This window comes from Dendrobates tinctorius, unplaced genomic scaffold (genome assembly GCF_039654945.1).
Source record: "Dendrobates tinctorius isolate UK_male_01 unplaced genomic scaffold, ASM3965494v1 ptg000097l, whole genome shotgun sequence".
Taxonomy (NCBI): Eukaryota; Metazoa; Chordata; class Amphibia; order Anura; family Dendrobatidae; genus Dendrobates; species Dendrobates tinctorius.
The window spans coordinates 17575695-17596539 of NW_027361765.1; the positions used below are offsets into that span (position 1 = coordinate 17575695).

Here is a 20845-nt window from a genome sequence, read left to right on the forward strand (position 1 = left end):
ACGATGTAGATGAGGGTTTTCATGATCGGTGTAAATCATACTACAGATTGTCATCTAGAACAATATTATCTGTTTCCATGCCTTTCAATGTTTTTATTTTAAGGTTTAGACACTTTTTTCACCTTGCTCAACATGGTTCCAAAATTGGACAAGGTAAACCATACAAAAATGCCAAAGATCACCTGATGAACAAGCAAAACATTTGTTCGCTGGCTGATCGGATCATTTATGCTGGCAAAAAAATTATTGTTATTGGCAGCACCTTGCCCCAGGTGAACAGGTTGTGCTGCTTGTGATATTGACAGCGGTATTTACCTATTTAATAGCCGCGGGGGATCACGATTCCGCTTGCGGCTATTGCGGCCACATGTCAGCTGTTCAAAACAGCTGACATGTCCCGGCTTTGATGTGGGCTCATCAAAGCCGGGGATATTGACATTGGTGAACTATTACGCCCGATGTCAGTAAGGGGTTAATATCAGCCTTTTCTTTGTTTTCTATAATTATCTTGTTGTTATTGTTGACACTATCAGTTGTTTTGTTTTTTTTTGGAATTTCTGTATTCTCGGCCTTCAAGATTTCAAGATTTTATTTATTTTTATTTATTTTAATCATTTATATAGCGCCATTAATTCCACAGCGCGTTACAGACATTATCATCACTGTCCCCATTAGAGCTTACACTCTAGAATCCCTATCAGTATGTCTTTGGAGTGTGGGAGGAAACCCACGCAAACACGGGGAGAACATACAGACTCCTTGCAGATATTGTCCTTGGTGGGATTTGAACTCAGGACCCCAGTGCTGCAAGGCTGAAGTGCTAACCACTGATTTTGAATTATTTTTGCTTTTCTTATTTAACTTTTGTACTGTCTTATTTATCCATAATGGCTTCTTTTTATATGTGGACATTTTAATAGCAGAGGGTATACGTTTTCTACAGGATTCCCGCAGTATATCCTTAAACACCCCATTTATGGTTGGTATCCCCAGTTATTATGACATGGTTGCAGTCTAAACGATTAAGCTCTTTTCTTAATTTGTTGAGATCATCTTTCCTAAAGTTCCAGGCTTTGCATTTCCCCGTTTAATTGAAAATTACATTGAAATTTACCATATTATGATCTCTGTATCCCAAATACTCCCAGACCTGAAGATCTAAAATTGAATCTCGTCTGTTTTGACAGGACTAGATCCAGCAGATTACCTCCCCTGGTTGGTTTATCTACCAGCTGAGAGAGGTAGTTGTCCTGAATTGTGAATAAGAACTTGCAGCCTTTAGCAAAATCAGATGATTCTATGTCCGATTGATTGTCTGGATAGTTGATATGCCCTATAAGAAGGACGCAATTATTACAGTGCCTTGCGAAAGTATTCGGCCCCCTGAAACTTGTCAACCTTTTCCCACATATCATGCTTCAAACATAAAGATACCAAATGTAAACTTTTGGTGAAGAATCAACAAGTGGGACACAATTGTGAAGTTGAATGAAATTTATTGGTTATTTTAAATTTTTGTGGAAATTCAAAAATTGAAAAGTGGGGAGTGCAATATTATTCGGCCCCTTTACTTTCAGTGCAGCAAACTCACTCCAGAAGTTCATTGTGGATCTCTGAATGATCCAATGTTATCCTAAATGACTAATGATGATAAATATAATCCACCTGTGTGTAATCAAGTCTCCATATAAATGCACCTGCTCTGTGATAGTCTCAGGGTTCTGTTTGAAGCACACAGAGCATCATGAAGACCAAGGAACACAACAGGCAGGTCTGTGATACTTTTGTGGAGAAGTTTAAAGCCGCATTTAGATACAAAATGATTTCCAAAACTTTAAACATCCCAAGTAGCACTGTGCAAGCGATCATATTGAAATGGAAGGAGTATTATACCACTGCCAATCTACCAAGACCCGGCCGTCCCTCTAAACTTTCATCTAAAACAGGGAAAAGACTGATCAGAGATGCAGCCAAGAGGCCCATGATCACTCTGGATGAACTGCAGAGATATACAGCTGAGGTGGGACAGTCTGTCCATAGACAACAATCAGTCGTACACTGCACAAATCTGGCCTTTATGGAAGAGTGGCAAGAAGAAAGACATTTCTCAAAGATATCCATAAAAAGTGTTGTTTTAGAGTTTGCAACAAGCCACCTGGGAGACACACCAGATGAAACAAAAATCAAACTTTTTGGCAACAATGCCAAACGTTATGTTTGGCGTAAAGGCAACACTGCTCATCACCCTAAACACACCATCCCCACTGTCAAACGTGGTGGCAGCATCATGGTTTGGGCCTGCTTTTCTTCAGCAGGGACAGGGAAGATGGTTAAAATTGATGGGAAGATGGATGGAGCCAAATACAGGACCATTCTTCATGAAAACCTGTTGGAGTCTGCAAAAGACCTGAGACAGGGACGGAGATTTGTCTTCCAACAAGACAATAATCCCAAACATAAAGCAAAATCTACAATGGCATGGATCACATATATACCTATCCAGGTGTTAGAATGGCCAAGACAAAGTCCAGACCTGAATCCAGTCGAGAATCTGTGGAAAGAGCTGAAAACTGCTGTTCACAAACGATCTCCATCAAACCTCACTGAGCTCGAGCTGTTTGCCAAGGAAGAATGAGCAAGAATTTCAGTTTCTTGATGTACAAAACTGATAGGAGACATACCCCACGCGACTTGCAGCTTTAATCACAGCAAAAGGTGGCGCAGCAAAGTATTAAGTTAAAGGGGCCGAATAATATTGCACGCCCCATTTTTCAGTTTTTGAATTTCCACAAAAATTTAAAACAACCAATAAATTTCATTCAACTTCACAATTGTGTCTCACTTGTTGATTCTTCACCAAAAATTTACATTTGGTATCTTTATGTTTGAAGGGAAAAGGTACATTTGGTATCTTTATAATATGTGGGAAAAGGTTGAAAAGTTCCAGGGGGCCAAATACTTTCGCAAGGCACTGTATTTGCTGCCTTTTTAATTTGTAGCAGCATTTAATCCTCCAATTAGCAGCTTTCCATTATTGCCATCCCCATATATATTTACCAATAATGACTCTATATTGTCGCAGCTCCCCCCAATGTCATCATTGAGCACAGGTCTTAATTTGTATTTGATGAAAATACATACCCCTCCACCTTTTTTGTCTTTCCTGTCCTTTCTAAATGTAGTGTAACCCTCTACATTTGTCACCCAGTCATGGCAGTCATCCAGCCCTGTTTCCGTAATGCCCAGCACATCATATTCTGTGACTGACCTAACAGTCTCCAGTTCATTCATTTTGTTTGAGACACTTCTTGCATTTGCCAGCAGATATTTAATGCTATTAGCACATTTAGATTGGTAATAGCGGAAAGTGCGGCTGGATAATAAAGAAGGCTGATTATCGTCCTTGTAAGGCTGGGGTCACACTTACGAGTGTGATGCGAGAAACTCGCATCAATACCCGGCGCTGCCGCTGGCACTCGGACTGGAGTGTGCGGCTGCATGTCTTTCTGTGCTGCCGAGTTTCTCGCATCACACTGGCAAGTGTGACCCCGGCCTACCCGTCTGCTCCTGTTAACGGGTTTGTCAGTATAAGGAGTGATCCATCCATGAGCACACATATCTATCCCTATGTAAGTCAGGTATGAAGTAGGCCTTGTGGTAGCCACACGTGGTCTCCATGACCACACTGCACAGGAAACCATGATGTACCACATAGATACTTTCAGGGGTGCAGTTCAGGATTTGGGCCTGCTACTGTGAGAGGTTATAAGGCATCTAGACACAATAGTACAGAAAAAGGTTTCATGTCTACTAAAGCAGGTTTTAAATTGAGCTTTTCTTCAAAGGTGTTGCTTAGTTACCCCCCATTATTAGAACAGAGGAGTTACTGAACGGTCGAGCATGAGCACCTACACTTCTTTCATGGTCAATGGGATCGCCATTAAAAGCTGTACTCTGCTTTCTCCAGCAGTCCCACAGACAGTAAATGGAGCGGGTGTGAGTATGCCTGACCTCCATTCCATTCAGATGGGATTGTTGTTGGTCCTGGCGGTGGAACCTCCAGTGATCAGTTAGTTGTCCCCTATCTTAAGAGTAGAGGTTAATTCATTACCTTGGTAAAACGAAATTTAAAAAGGACCTGTCACTCCTTAAAAAAAAAAAAAAAAAAAAAAAAATTTGAATTAAATACCTAAATCCCTGATTCTGCCGCCTTTTTCATTTTATGTTTCATCACTCCATTCACATTTGTTGCTTTTGGAGCGGATTATGTGAAATTTTTGCTTGTAGTTCAGCTATGCGTTTCTTCAGAGCCTTCTCTGGGGGCCAATCACGACCTGGCAGCCGATCTAGCAGACTCCGATGCTGCCGACCTGTGATTTTCAGCATCTGGGGGATACAATTACATGCATTTTTATCTATCTAGAGAAAACTGAAGAATCGCCCATCTGCACTACAAGAGGAGATTTCACATAGTGCTCTCTAAAAGCAAATGTGAATATCTCTGTAATGAAGCGACACAACACAAAACAAAAAAAAGTAGCAAAATCAGGAGAGATTAACAAGTTACTTAAATCAATCTGGTTGAGCAAGTGACAAGTCCTCTTTAATCTTAACAAATCAATATAAGAAACTATTATCAGGCAGATCAGTTGGTAAAATCTTAACATCCAAATGTAATATTTTCTATATACAGCTATACTAAACGTAGCTTTGTCCTGAAAATCTCTTTGAAAATGAGTCAGCCCTGCTGGATGTGAAACAATGAGTCAGATGCCACATGCGCTTCTTTCCCATTAATCTCTGCCGTGACTAACCGTGTGCAGTTTTACATTATGGCTGTTAGCGGTGCTAAATATGAAGTCCTCCGCTATGTATGTATTATGAATGTTAAGTGATGAGGACTCGGAGCGACCTGGTATTTTTAGACGATAACATTTTGTTCTACGCCATTGTTGTTCCGCTTCATGTTTTATTGACCTTGCCACCAGCTAGGTGTTTTCATAACCGCATGGAATGAATATAATACTGTAAGTAATTATTACTCTGCCTAGAACTCTGCTTGACCTCAAATGTTAAAGGACAGACGGTCTCTTCCTATGACAAGCATCATTTTGGATTTTGGTACAACCTGGATCATCCGTCTGTATTATGTGTAAGTCTATCACTTAATTGTCACCGTTCTTAAAACGTGTATAATAAAAAAACAGCATTATTTAGCTGAGTTTGGTAATGAGGTACATGTACAGTAGGTATCCTGCAACATGACTGCACGGAGTGCAGAATTTACAGGGAAATCCTGCTACCTCCAAAAATCATTCGGCAATGCTTTTTTTTCCCAAATAGGAATCTTGTCAGCAGGTTTTTGCTACCACCCTGGAAAACAGCATGATGTACGGGCAAAGACCCTGATTCCAGTGATATATCATTTACTTGACTGACTGGTGCAATTTTGATAAAGGACTGTCCTATCTGCAGCAGATCTCAGCATTCAAGAGGACTGCTAGCTCTGTATAACCCCGCCCACACCACTGATTGACAGCTTTCTGTGTACACTGTGCATAGGCAGAAAGCTGCCCAGTCATTGGTGGGGACGCAGTTATACAAAAATCTAGAGGAATACATGGCAGCAGGTTAACTAGTCCTCTAGTGATAATCTCCTGCTGATAAAATGGTGATTTTATCAAAACCACAGCTAGCAGCCCAGTGACACATTGCAGTCAGGGTCTCTGTTACTACATTAGGTGGTAAAAACCTGGTTCCAAATTCCCTTTAATTGCAATTCTGCCATAAAATTGTGTTTTGCATTGATTCATCTCCCGATATCTTCCATCCTTTGCATGCAATTGGCAGAATATTAATAGTACTGTATTTGACCCTTACTATTGCCTAATGCCCCATCTTACTATTCAGCTACAACCAAGCAGTTTTACTAAACAATATGCACCAGAATAGAACTTCTTAGTACTTAGCACTTTTGTTTTAACGAAAAAAGGGAGTCACAAAATGTGTCTAATTTATTAAATATGTGCACTATTATTTCCAAATATTGATGTCCTATTCACTAGGTGGCAAAAAAAGAGAAATGTTTCTGACATGACTAGGAAGTTGAGGAAAATATATCCTGTTATACTGCTGACTAATTTCTCCTTCGTCTCATTGGGGACAGAGAGACTGTGGGTGTATGCTACTGCCATCTGGAGGCTGACACTAGGTATACAAAAAACAAGTTAGCTCCTCCTCCGCCGCATACACCCTCGCCCCGATAGCGGGCGGAAACCAGTTTTTTGCTTAGTGTCTTATGGAGGCACACGCAGTCTGGATCTCTCCAGACTATTTTTTTCTAGTTTACCATGAAGATGAGACAGGGGCGACGGATCCTATAGAAAGGGTCCGATCTCCCCAAACCAACAATGGGCGAGCACGCGTTGAGTATCGCCTCCGCGTATCCTTTCCCGCACCGAGGGACATCTCTGGGACTTTTCCCCAGACATCTATTTTTTTTCTTTGTTTTTTATTTTATGAAGATAAGACAGGGGCAACGCATCCTATTGAAAGGATCCGATTTCCCCAAACCAGCAACGGGCGACCACGTGCGAGTGTCCCTGCACGTTTCCTTTCCCGCGACATGGGACACTATGCCAGACTTAGCCCTGTCCACCCCTAGGTATTGAAACTATGGGCTTGCACAGAGGCACAAGACTAGTCTGTGCGGCCCCCACTGCTCCACCAACACATGACGGTGGTGCTGCATGGCGGCGGACGGTCCCTCTCCTCGCCCATGCAAGGCGGATGGAGTTAGGGTGCCTGCACCGTCCTAAACGGAAATACCTCAGGTGCTGGCTATCGAGCTAGAGCGCAGGTAGGAGCTGGAGAGGGCCATGGGCAGCGTTTTTCGGAGCCAGGGATAGTAGTCAGGCTTACCCCCGGGTGGAGAGGCCCTGCAGGAGTCAGGCGGCCATTTGGCTGGGAGGGACAGTCTTTAGAATGGCTAAAGCCTCCCTCCCTCCGCTCATCTAACCTTCCTCGCGCCGTCACTTCCCTCCTCCCTCCTGGTACCGGTGCGGTCCGGGAGACTCAGTGGGCCCGGGGAGCCGCCAGCAGACGGAGTGGCATGGGGAGTCAGATCGCGGGGTAGCGGTCCGCCAGCATACCAAGCGGGTGGACCGTCTCTAATTTAGCCCGCGGCTTCGGGCTCGGTGTATGAGGCATCGGTATCAGCGCTCTTTCCTTCTTTTGCGGCAACGTGGGTAGCCAAAGCCATGATGTCATGGTCAGATTCTTTGAATAGGGTCCTACAGGATAGAGAATTGCCGACGGAAGTGGCTGAGGTAGCAAGTCAGATCGCAATGGCGGGTGACTATTTAATTAATGCATCTTTGGATGCGGCTAATGGCGCGGCACTAGCGGCGGCAAATGCAATCGCCATTAGGAGAGCCTTGTGGTTAAGGCTATGGCGGGCTGATTCGATTTCTAAGAAGTCTTTGACTTCCCTGCCTTTTCAGGGTAATCGGCTATTTGGGGAGAAATTAGACAAACTCATTTCAGACGCTACAGGGGGAAAAAGCAGCTTTCTTCCACAACAGAAGATTAGACTGCCATTTCGTCAACCTCAGGCGCGCTTTCGAGCATTTCGCACCCCCGGGTGGATGGCAGAGGCCAGTACCCCCGCCCCAGCTCGCTATAGCTAAGACAAAGAGCGTCAGGTCACGTATAAAACCAACCCGCTGGGCAGGATGCTGGGCCGCCCGCCCAGGTCAAGGGGGGCCAGGTCCCAGAGGCCCTCAGCAAAATGACTCGAGGCATCCGGTACCCGAGGACAGCAGAGTAGGCGGACGTCTGCTCAGGTTCTGCCGCGTCTGGGTCGCAGTGGCGCACGACGCATGAGTGGCAGAATTAGTGTGTTCCGGGTACAAAATAGAATTTGTCAGAGATCCGCCAAGACAATTTTTTCTTTCCCGGCTTCCCAAAACGGAATCCCGGGCAGAGGCATTGTTAGGGGCCATCGAGGTGCTGCAGCGCAATGGGGTCATTGTCCCTGTACCAGAGTGCGAAAGAACCCAAAGATTTTATTCCAACCTGTTCGCGGTCCCCAAGAAGGACGGAACAGTAAGGCCGGTTCTGAACCTAAAGCTCCTGAACAGGTTCATCAGAGTCAGGCATTTTCGCATGGAATCTCTCCGGTCGGTCATATCGTCCATGGAGCACGGAGAATATTTGGCCTCGATCGATGTCCAGGATGCCTACCTGCACATCCCTATTTTTCCCCCGCATCAAAGGTTCCTTCTGTTTGCAATCGATGGTCGGCATTTCCAATTTGTGGCCCTACCTTTCGGGTTGGCCACGGCCCCCAGAATTTTCACGAAGGTGATGGCTGTCGTCATGGCCATTCTACATTCTCGGGGCATAGTGGTTTTGCCGTACTTAGACGACCTCTTAGTAAAGGGCCCGTCCTTTCGGGCATGCGAGGAAAACGTCAGCAACACACTGGATACCCTATCTTGCCTAGGATGGTTGGTCAACGGGAAGAAGTCATCCCTTACCCCAGCTCAGAGGATTTCATTCCTAGGGATGATTTTCGACACTTCCCGAGGGTTGGTAATTCTCCCTCAGGACAAGGCTCGGGCGCTCCGGCAGGGAGTTTGAAGTCTTCAACAACCAGGCCCTCACACTATCCGGTTCGGGATGAGGGTTCTAGGGAGGATGGTGGCGGCGATGGAAGCAATTCCGTTTGCTCAATTTTATCTTCGTCCCCTGCAGCATGCTCTCTTAGCGTCTTGGGACAGGAGTCCGTTCTCGCTCGATCATCAGTGCAGGTTGTCCTCTCAGGTTCGACGGGCACTTCAATGGTGGACGCGCGACTCCTCTCTTCGTCAGGGAAGCCCTTTCCCCCAGATCAATGGTTGGTGATCACGACCGATGCAAGTCTTTTCGGTTGGGGGGCAATCTTCCGCCATCACACGGCCCAGGGGCAATGGTCGCCTCAGGAGACTCGTCTCCCGATCAACCTGTTGTTGGAGATTCGAGCGGTGCGGTTGGCACTGCAGCATTTTCAGCACTTGCTAGCAGGACGCCCAGTCCGGGTTCAATCAGACAACGCCACGGCAGTGGCGTACGTGAATCACCAGGGAGGCACGCGCAGCAGGGCAACCATGCGCGAGATAGAGCATGTACTCCGTTGGGCCGAGAGGCGCCACTCGGTAATCTCAGCAGTTTACATACCAGGCGTGGAAAATTGGGCAGCAGATTTCCTAAGCCGGCAAGGTGTCGCGGCCGGGGAATGGTCCCTGCACCCCGAGGTCTTCCAGCAGATTTGCCAACGGTGGGGGACTCCGGACGTGGATCTGATGGCCTCCAGGGAGAACGCCAAAGTGGGCACGTTTGTCGCTCGGTCCCAGGACCCGCGAGCAATCGCAGTGGATGCGTTGGTCCTACCATGGAACCAGTTTCGGCTCCCATACCTGTTTCCCCCACTGCCACTTCTCCCGAGGGTCATCAAAAAGATCAAGGCAGAGGGGGTCCCAGCAATTCTGCTGGCCCCAGACTGGCCCCGTCGAGTATGGTACACGGATCTAGTGCAGCTCCTCGCAGACGTGCCTTGGCGTCTACCGGAACGACCAGACTTACTGTCCCAGGGGCCGATCTGCCACCTGAACTTAGGGGACCTGGGTTTGACGGCATGGCTGTTGAATCTTGGATTCTGGCCCAGGCGGGGTTTGGGCGTGAAGTGGTTGCTACAACGGTTAGCGCCCGGAAGCCGGCCTCAGCGAGAATTTATCATAACACTTGGAAAGTTTTCTTTCATTGGTGTCGAGAACACGGGGTTGCGCCATTATCCTTTTCGGTCCCCAACATCCTGGCTTTTCTTCAGTCCGGCCTAGACGCAGGGTTGGCTCCGAGTTCCCTTAGGAGGCAGATATCGGCCTTGTCGGTCCTTTTCCAGCGAAAGATCGCTACCAACATGCAGGTCAGGATGTTCATTCAGGGGGTCTCTCATTTAGTTCCCCCCTATAGAGCACCCATAGACGCCTGGGACCTTAACCTGGTCCTGAGTGTCCTGCAGGAAGCCCCGTTTGAACCGTTACAGGAAATTTCTTTGTCCTATCTCTCCAGGAAGGTTGTATTCTTGGTAGCCATAACATCCATTAGGCGGGTCTCGAAGTTGGGAGCATTATCTTGTAGAGCCCCATTTTTGACTTTTTTTAAGGATAAGGTAGTCCTTAGACCACCGCCGCCTTTTCTGACGAAGGTCGTGTCCTCTTTCCATATTAATGAGGACATTGTTCTGCCTTCGTTTTGTCCAGCGCCAGTACACAGAGTGGAAAGGGGGCTCCACACTTTAGACCTGGTAAGAGCTCTCAGGAGGTACGTGGCAAGGACAGCACCTTTTCGCCAGACAGACTCGTTGTTTGTGATTCCTGAAGGGCACAGGAAGGGGCTCACAGCCTCACGGTCGACCATAGACAGATGGATTCGCCTAACTATTCAGGAGGCTTACCGTATTAGAGGCGCACCGATTCCAACAGGGGTAGGGGCGCACTCTACTCGGGCAGTGGGCGCCTCTTGGGCGCTTCGGCACCAAGCTTCGGCAGAGCAGGTATGCAAAGCAGCAACCTGGTCCAGCCTGCACACTTTTTGTAAGCATTACAATGTGCATACTCAGGCCTCGTCGGATGCGAGCCTGGGTAGAAAAATTCTCCAAGCAGCAGTGGCACACCTTTAGACAGGAGGGCATGCGGATTGGATCGGTGAGTTGTCCTCCCACCCAGGGACTGCTTTAGGACGTCCCACAGTCTCTGTGTCCCCCAATGAGACGAAGGAGAAACATGGATTTTTGTGAGTACTTACCGTAAAATCCTTTTCTCCGAGACGCTCATTGGGGACACAGCACCCACCCTATAGGCCAGTTGGCTCTTCTTTATTTAATTACTATAATTCCTGTTTTTAATGTAGGGTGGTCCTTCTCCAGACACATGACTTTCTGCATTAAGGCTAATTTGTTTTTTATGTTCTCCTACTGCTTTTGCACTAAACTGGTTTCCGCCCGCTATCGGGGCGAGGGTGTATGCGGCGGAGGAGGAGCTAACTTGTTTTTTGTATACCTAGTGTCAGCCTCCAGACGGCAGTAGCATACACCCACAGTCTCTGTGTCCCCCAATGAGCGTCTCGGAGAAAAGGATTTTACGGTGAGTACTCACAAAAATCCATGTTTCATAGCAACTGAGTACTATAACTACAACGGGTATTGATTGAATAGAAATTAAGTAATTGGGAAAAATAGACTGGCTGGAGAAAATAGTAGACAAATTGTTAAGTTTCTGAATATGTTGTGCTCAGTTTATTAGCTTTAGAAGGAATCTGTCAGCAGGATGTCACCCCCCAAGCTATTTATACACACATGTAGCAAGCCGGGCTGTGGAGTCAGTATAAAATGGACCGACTCCTAAATATACAATAAATTGGGTGCAGTAGTACAATGCAGTATGTGCTGTAAATGTCTTCATAAGAATTTGGGAAAGTTATGCAATGTCCTATAACTGTCTGTTCTGTTTCTGGTCTAAGGATCTGGACTGTTAGTGGAGATGAATCTGTGCTGCACTTTATGTCCATGCTCAGTAGTGACCAGTGCTGTGGAGTCATAGCTGAGATGAATCTGTGCTGCACTTTATGTACATGCTCAGTAGTGACCAGTGCTGTGGAGTCATAGCTGAGATGAATCTGTGCTGCACTTTATGTACATGCTCAGTAGTGACCAGTGCTGTGGAGTTATAGCTGAGATGAATCTGTGCTGCACTTTATGTACATGCTCAGTAGTGACCAGTGCTGTGGGGTCATAGCTGAGATGAATCTGTGCTGCACTTTATGTACATGCTCAGTAGTGACCAGTGCTGTGGGGTCATAGCTTAGATGAATCTGTGCTGCACTTTATGTCCATGCTCAGTAGTGACCAGTGCTGTGGAGTCATAGCTGAGATGAATCTGTGCTGCACTTTATGTACATGCTCAGTAGTGACCAGTGCTGTGGGGTCATAGCTGAGATGAATCTCTGCTGCACTTTATGTACATGCTCAGTAGTGACCAGTGCTGTGGAGTTATAGCTGAGATGAATCTGTGCTGCACTTTATGTACATGCTCAGTAGTGACCAGTGCTGTGGGGTCATAGCTGAGATGAATCTGTGCTGCACTTTATGTACATGCTCAGTAGTGACCAGTGCTGTGGAGTCATAGCTGAGATGAATCTGTGCTGCACTTTATGTACATGCTCAGTAGTGACCAGTGCTGTGGGGTCATAGCTTAGATGAATCTGTGCTGCACTTTATGGACATACTGAGTAGTGACCAGTGCTGTGGGGGCATAGTGGAGATGAATCTGTGCTGCACTTTATGTACATGCTCAGTAGTGACCAGTGCTGGGGAGTCATAGCTGAGATGAATCTGTGCTGCACTTTATGTACATGCTCAGTAGTGACCAGTGCTGTGGGGTCAGGGAAATTGAGAAGTCAGAGGTTTAGCTTACCAACTCCACAGCCCTGGTAGCAAGTCCAGCAATACCTATACATGGCCAGTCCCTTCCTCCATTATTGAGAAATTAGCATTTGAATTGATATGCAAATGGCTATGGTAGATCTGAAGTCTCCGTCACTCTGGCCTGTATGCTGTATGACTTCAGACAAAGGAGCCATCAGTTAAGGATCAGGAGGAGGCGCTGGTTGGGGAATAGAGCTGGAGTGACAGAGGCTTCAGATCTACCATGGCCATTTGTAAATCAATTATAAATCTGATTTCTCTGTAATGGTAGAATGGTCTGGCTATGTAAAGATATTGCTGGACTTGTCTTTAAATGGGCTAACATGCACATATAAATAATTTAGGTTGTGAAGTCATGCTAACAGATTATATTTAAAGATAGTGGCCAACGTTTATTAAAGCGAATCTGTCACCTAATTTTCGGCCTATCAGCTGCGGCCACAGCCATCAGGGGCTTATCTACAGCATTTTGTAATGCTGTAGATAAGCCCCCGATGAAACCTGAAAGATAAGAAAAACAAGATAGATTATACTCACAGGGGAGCGTCGTCCGGTGCGGTGGGTGTCGCGGTCAGGCGCCTCCCATCTTTATATGATGACATCCTCCTTCTTGCTACTCCCTCGGCTCCTGTGCAGGCGTACTTTCTCTGCCCTGTTGAGGGCAGAGAAAATTACTACAGTGTGCAGGCGCCGGGAAAAGTCAGAGAGGGTCCGGCGCCTGTGCACTGCAGTATTCTGCTCTGCCCTCAGTAGGGCAGAGAAAGTACGTCTGCGCAGGAGCCGAGGGAGAAGCAAGAAGGAGGAGGACGGCATCGTATGAAGATGGGAGGCGCCGGATCGGACGGCGACACCCATCGGACCGGACCGAACGCCGGGGTGAGTATAATCTAACTCTTTTTTCTTTCAGGTTACATCGGGGGCTTATCTACAGCATTACCGCATGCTGTAGATAAGCCCCTGATGGCTGTGGCCGCAGCTGATAATCCCCTAGGGTGACAGATCCTCTTTAACCCCTTACCGACATATGCCGGCTTCATGACTTTGATGCTGGGTAGCAAGTTGTGCCTGCATGTTTCCCGGCAGATGATGGCTGAACTATTCAGCCATCATCTGCTTCTAGCAGCCGTGGTTGGAGCGGAGCGTCGCCTGCGGCAGTTAAAAGCTGCTGTCATTCTCTTGACAGAGGTGTTTGACATGTGCTGACAGGGGGACGCATCATTCCACATGTCATTTGGCCCACATGACGTGATCGTGGATTGCCAATGGGTTGCTTTGACAGCTGGGGATCCGTTGAAAATCACTGTTCTGCCTGTCCTTATCGTTTAGCAGGCGTTCATAGGACATCGTGATTTTCTGATGCACTGCTATGTACAGTACAAGCGATCAGATGATGGCAGCTTCAAGCCCCCTAAGGGAACCTATAAATACAGAAAAAAGTGAAAAAAAAAATCTGAAAAAAAACACAATACTTCAAATCACCCATTTTTTTCCCCATTAAAAATAAAACAGTTAAAATAAAAAATATATTTTGTATCACTGCATATGGAAAAGGTCATTCTGTCAAAATATAAATAAATGAATACGACTGGTAAACGCTGTAACGGAAAAAAAATTGAAACGCCAGAGTTACGGTGTTTTGGCCGCCACAACATTGCAATTGTAATGTCTTTGTTAGACATCATATCTACCCTCAAATGGTGTCAGTAAAAACTTCTTCACACAGCCCCTTATCCCGAAAATTGAAAGCGTTACTGGCAATAAAAACACCAATTAATTAGAAAAAAAAACTATACATGTTTGGTATCTGTGTAATCATGCTGACCTGGAGATATTACTGGGTCAGTTTTACAGTATAGTGAACATAGTGAAAAAAAAAATAACTATTGGTGAATTGCACTTTTTTGGCAACTTCTTAAGCAAGGTACAATGTTAGATAAATGTCCGAGACAAAACTGTCAGATGTTGCACTTGAAGGCAAAGTGTATTTATGCAAATTGCAACATTTTATACTTGTTAATGGGCGCACTTCTTACTGTTAGAAAGCAAAGGGAGACCAATGTGTTGCATAATTTGAAATTTTGTGAAATTTGCAACTTTTTTTTTTTTAACACTAGTTACAACATAAATGTATTTCTTCCACGCCTTTTGTAATGCAGCTAGAAATGCGTTTATAAATATGTTGTACTTCACACCACAAGGTTAACCATGCCATCATTTACTCATCATTTTAGGTTTTGACACAGGTACTAGAAATGGCAAAAAACATTAGTAAATTTTGCTTGGACATCTACAAAAATTTAATGTTGCAAAAAAAAAAAAAAAAAGTGGTGCAAACACAATGATGAATGCTCCCCAGTATTTTTACCTTATTTGTTTATTTCATAGACTGATGATAAAGGCGTCTTCGCTACAGATCTGTCCCTGGAGTATGAAATCGCTGCTAAGACATTTAACCTGACCCCACATCAAATATGGGATCTGTCACACCGAGCCATCGATTACATCTTCGCTCCAGAACACATCAAGGTCAACTTAAAGGAGAAGTGGACACAGATGAAGCCAGAGCTCTTCAGACATGTGCAGTAATAGCCACTGATCCGGTCACTGACTGACCCACAACCTCAGGGACTGGAACGTCCGTCTCCCTGGTAGCCTAAACCTTCCAGAGACTGCGTCCATCTCCAGATCTCCAGACTACGTTCTGCAATGCACGTTCTTTTTTTATTACATTATATGCAGCTCGTTGGCTGCAGTTATTTGAAATATTTCCTTTTATGAGATAAATCTATATATTTTAGTGAACTGGTCTCCTCTTTGTTTTTATGTGGCACACATTGGGTTAACTGGTAATATGTACAGTAGTATTCATTTAGATATCTGGTAGTTTTTTTCTGTATGAGAAACATGACAATTTTCTTCAGTGTTGGGTCCGTGTTTGATCCGCGTCTTATTTTTGTGCATATGCTTGGTTTTTTTAAAGCTTCTCCTATAAAGCGAACATGAAATCAGACAGCACATTATTTTCAGTGACCCATAAATTTCCCCTGGCGAGTTTGATCCTTAACTCTGATTAAAATCAGTCATGTTTCCATGTTTTGGCTTACACAACACGGCTTACAAAAATACAGTCCTATTCCTTGATGGGCAGTCCTTCCTGTATGACTGCAACAGTAAGGCTGTGTGCACATGTTGCGTTTTTTAAGCGTTTTTGCCGCTTTTTTTCTGCAGCGGAAACACTTAAAACGCATCCCATGCAGTCCTATGGAATTCTGCAGTTGCAGTGCCCATGTTGCGGAATCGCATAGCGGTAAAATCTGCAGTATGTTCATTATTCCTGCGGAATCGCGGCAATTCCGCCGCCATAGGATTGCATTGAAATGCTCACTTTACGCATGTGACTATGCCCACTATGCATGAAGTGAGCGCTTCGTGTGCAGATGGTAACCAGGGTCTGGAGGAGGGGAGACTCTCCTCCATGCCCTGGGTACCATATTCCTGTAAAAAATAGAATAAAAATAAAAAATAGTGATATACTCACCTTCTGATGGCCTCCGGAGCCCTCCTGCCCTCAGCCACGCTGCCGGCATCTTCCGTTCCCAGGGATGCATTGCGCAAATGACCTGAGATGACGTCGGTACCTCGCGAGCGTGATGTCATCTGGGGTGATTCTCGCAATGCATCCCTGGGAATGGAGCTTGCCGGCAGCGTCACTGAGGAGATTCAGGGCCGTCAGAAGATGAGAATAACATTTTTTTAATTTATTTTTTACATCCTATCTTTTACTATTGATGCTGCCTATGCCTGACAAGTGTGACCAACCTGTCAATCACTTTTCCAAGAGATGCTTCAAATCGCTTGGAAAGCGCAAGCATTCTGCAATCTAAAAACTCTTGCAAAACTCTTGTGTTTTGCAGGAAAACGCATGCGAATTCCGCATGCTTTTTACCCGCAGCAGGAAGTTGCGGAAATACTGCGCACATTTCCACAGCATTTCTGCAACGTGGGCACTTACCCTAATGCCGCCCACTGGACTTGGCTGCTCACAAACAGCAGAGATTTCGGTGAATAAAGTAAGTTGTACTGAATCTTTTCCAACAAACCCATGTAAGATGCTCAACTTCTCCATACTATGCTGACCACAGATCGGACTGAATGTACAAAGTGATGGGTTCTCTTAAAGCAAACACTTGAGGTCTGCCAATGCTAGCTGAGCGTAATGGTGTCAAAGGAAGAGTAGAATGCAAGAGCGGATCACCTCCAAGAATAGTATCCAGCATTTGGTGTGGTAAGAAGCTAAACCACACATCACCCTGCTCTTTGATTGCAAAAGAAATGTGAATCCATACTCTACAAATATCCATGGCTGACCTTTAATAGAAGGGTATCTGGAATATGATTGGCTGCTCAAACATTAGTAAAGAGCACCTTTCTCCAAATATTTCATGTTGAACTGGACAAATGATACAATAGTGGCTGCAGAGCGGAATAAAACGCTTTTTTTTTTTTTTTCTTTTAAAAAAAAAAATTGCCTCTTTGTTGCAGAGATATTAGCAATCAAAGTATAAGGGTGTTATCAGAGTTTTCCTTGGGGGAGTGTGCGTCTTCTCCCTGTATGATGCTAACCAATCATAAGCAAGCAGAAATACTCAAAGGAAAGATTATGCCCCCCACCCTAGGTTCCAGCAGATTTCTCAGCATGTTAGATGTAATGGTACAGCTCTGTCCTCCTAGTCTAACGTCCAGGATTAGTCAGAGTAGAAGGAGGGAACGTGCAGGTGAGTTTAGCTGCATAACATTACAAACTCTTCTATCAGCTCTCCTCACTACACTGTCGGCTCTGCTGTTCTGTCCCTCCCCCACACTGCATGTTCAGAGATTTATTCGTAATGACACTTATGTCTGTTGTGTTGAACTTGCAATAGCACTGCACTGAAAGCAGTGCAGGCTGACATTACATCTCACACAGGAGAAGTACAGAACAGACAGCTAACTTGTGTGAAATGTATTGACAAGGTGAGCTCACTGCAGAGCGAGTACATGTTGTCTCAGCACAGCAGACATAACTGTGATTTCTGACACATTGAGTACTCATGAGAGAAGTGTTTGTAATGTGACAAAGGTAAATTCAGCTATACTGCCCCTCAACCCACACTTGCTCAAGCAGGAGGTTAGACTAGGAGATCAGCACTGTGTCATTACATCTCACACACAGAAATCTGGTGTGAGAGGTCCTCTTTAAGGCCTCATACCCATTGGCGAATAAAAAAACGGTCCGATTTCTGGACTGTAAAAAAGGGTGGAGTGTTATGTGAGTGTCCTGCGATTTCTATGCGGTTTTTAATCTTTACATCCGTTTTACAATCCGTTTTTTTTCCCCAGCAACTATTTTTCTACAGTCATTTACAGGACCATTTACAGTGTTCTATGCCACAGAATGGTAATGTATCCGTTGAAAACAGATGGTCCGTTTTTTTAATCGCACCCATTGACTTGTATTGGAGAATATGCTGAATAATCTTTGTTTTCAGATCATTTGAGAGTTGTTTTGAGGAGCCCATGATGCCACTCTTCATAGGAGAATCAAATAGGAGAACTACTTGCAAGTGGCCACCTTAAATACCTTTTCTCATGATTTGATACACCTGGCTATGAAGTTCAAAGCTCAATGAGGTTACAAAACCAATTTAGTGCTTCAGGAAGTCAGTAAAAAGTAGTTAGGAGTGTTCAAATCAAGAAAATGATAAGGGTGCCCATACTTTTGCACCGGTCAAATTTTGTTTAAATGCAGATTGCACATTTTCTGTTAGTACAATAAACCTCATTTGAATCCAGAAATATAACTGAGTCCATCAGTTATTAGATATATGAAACTGAAATAGCTGTTGCAAAAACCAAAACTGTTATAAAGAAAAAAGGTTAACATTAATAGGGGTGCCCAAACTTTTACATATGACTGTATATGAGGCATCGTGATTACTTGCTAATCCAGCCCCCTGCACAGTAGCTCCGCCCCCACCACATCACCACACATAATCCCGCCCCCACATCACCACACATAATCCCGCCCCCACCCCATTACCACACACAATCCCGCCCCCACCACATTACCACACAATCCCGCCCCCCACCACATTACCACACACAATCCCGCCCCCCACCACATTACCACACACAATCCTGCCCCCACACCACATCACCACACACAATCCCACCCCCCACCACATTACCACACACAATCCGGCCCCCACACCACATCACCACACACAATCCCGCCCCCCAACCCATCACCACACACAATCCCGCCCCCCACCACATCACCACACACAATCCCGCCCCCCACATCACCACACACAAATACCGCCCCCCCACCACATCACCACACACAATCCCGGCCCCCCACCACATCACACATAATCCCGGCCCTGCACCACATCACCACACACAATCCCGCCCCCCCACCACATCACCACACATAATCCTGCCCCCCACCACATCACCACACATAATCCCGGCCCCCCACCACATCACCGCACATAATCCCGGCCCCCCCACCACATTACCGCACATAATCCCGGCCCCCCCACCACATTACCGCACATAGTCCCACCCCCCACCACATTACCGCACATAGTCCCGCCCCCCACCACATTACCGCACATAGTCCCGCCCCCACCACATCACCACACATCCCGCCCCCCCACCACATCACACAATCCTGCCCCCCCACCACATCGCCACACAATCCCGCCCCCCACCACATTACCGCACATAGTCCTGCCCCCCACCACATTACCGCACATAGTCCCGCCCCCCCACCACATTACCGCACATAGTCCCGCCCCCCCACCACATTACCGCACATAGTCCCGCCCCCCACCACATTACCGCACATAGTCCCGCCCCCCCACCACATTACCGCACATAGTCCCGCCCCCCACCACATCACCGCACATAATCCCGCCCCCCCACCACATCACCACACATCCCGCCCCCCCACTACATCACCACACATAATCCTGCCCCCCCACATTACCGCACATAGTCCCGCCCCCCACATCACCGCACATAATCCCGCCCCCCACCACATCACCGCACATCCCGCCCCCCCACCACATCACCTTACATAATCCCGCCCCCCCACCACATCACCACACAATCCCGCCCCCCCACCACATTACCACATAATCCCGCCCCTCCACATTACCACACGAGGCTCCGTCCCCCCACATTACCACACGAGGCTCCGTCCCCACACGAGCAGGGGCGGACCTAGCGTCCCTGCAGCCCGTGCATTGCACGGGGCCCCAGGGGAGAGGGGGCCCCTCCAGCACCCCATGGCTAATTATTCAAATTAGCCATGTGGAGCGCCAGCAAGGAGGAGAGGAGCCAGCCCTGAGGTGAGATGATATCAGCGTCAGTCACGCTGTGCTGCTGCTGTGGGGGAGGAGAGGAGGAGACAGACTGTTTCACTGTGCCTGTGGCGCCGGCCGGATGGTGGCTGCAGCCGCAGGTCAGTAAGTCACTTGTGTGTGTATGTGTGTGTTTGTGTATGTCTTTGTGTATGTGTGCATGTTTGTATGTGTATGTCTGTGTGTATGTATGTGTGTGTCTGTATGTGCGTATGTATGTGTGTCTGTGTGTATGTATGTCTGTGTGTGTATGTATATGTGTGTATGTATGTGTGTGTGTCTGTGTGTAGGTGGAGCCTGGCCCTGGAGGAGATGCGGACATGAGAAGACTGTGATGAGGAGAGAAGGCCATGATGCCCGGGGTGATGGGAGAAGGCCATGAGGGGTGATGGAAAGAAGGCATTGATGGGATCATGGGAGTGATGGAGAGAAGGGAGTGATGGGGAGAAGGAAATGATGGGAGTGATGGAGAGAAGGCAATGATGGGAGTGATGGGGTGATGGAGCAGGCAATGATGGGGTGATGGAGCAGGCAATGATGGAAGTGATGGGGAGAAGACAATGATAGGAGTGATGGGGTGATGGAGCAGGCAATGATGGGAGTAGGCAATGATGGGAGTGATGGGGAGAAGGCAATGATGGGAGTGATGGGGTGATGGAGAAGGCAATGATGGGAGTTATGGGGAGAAGGCAATGATGGGGGAAAAAGAAGTGGTGGGGAGAATGCACTGGTGGTGGTGGAAAGGGCAATAATGGAGGTGGTGGAGGAGGAGGAAGTGATGGAGGTGGTGAAATGGGCAATGATGGGATTGGTGGGGGAGAAAGCAAAGATAGTGGTGGGGGAGAAGAAAATGATGGAGGTGGTGAAGAGGGCAATGATGAGGTGGGGGAGAGGACAATAATGGTATGCGAGG

General features: G+C 46.5%; 1 protein-coding gene and 1 long non-coding RNA gene across 4 annotated transcripts in view; one reads left to right on the forward strand and one right to left on the reverse strand.

Moving 5' to 3' along the window:
* MAPDA (N6-Methyl-AMP deaminase) overlaps positions 1–15325 on the forward strand; it is a 72333-nt gene extending 57008 nt beyond the window's left edge. For all 3 annotated transcript variants that reach the window (XM_073586937.1, XM_073586938.1, XM_073586939.1), the window contains 2 exons: positions 5052–5152; positions 14909–15325. In XM_073586937.1, the coding sequence (XP_073443038.1) occupies positions 5052–5152; positions 14909–15109 (302 nt within the window). In that variant the 3' untranslated portion in view covers positions 15110–15325. The remainder of the gene's footprint in view (positions 1–5051; positions 5153–14908) is intronic.
* The window catches only part of LOC141098929 (uncharacterized), a 40246-nt gene that overhangs the window by 8291 nt on the left and 11110 nt on the right, over positions 1–20845 (reverse strand). The gene's annotated exons all lie outside the window — the stretch shown is intronic.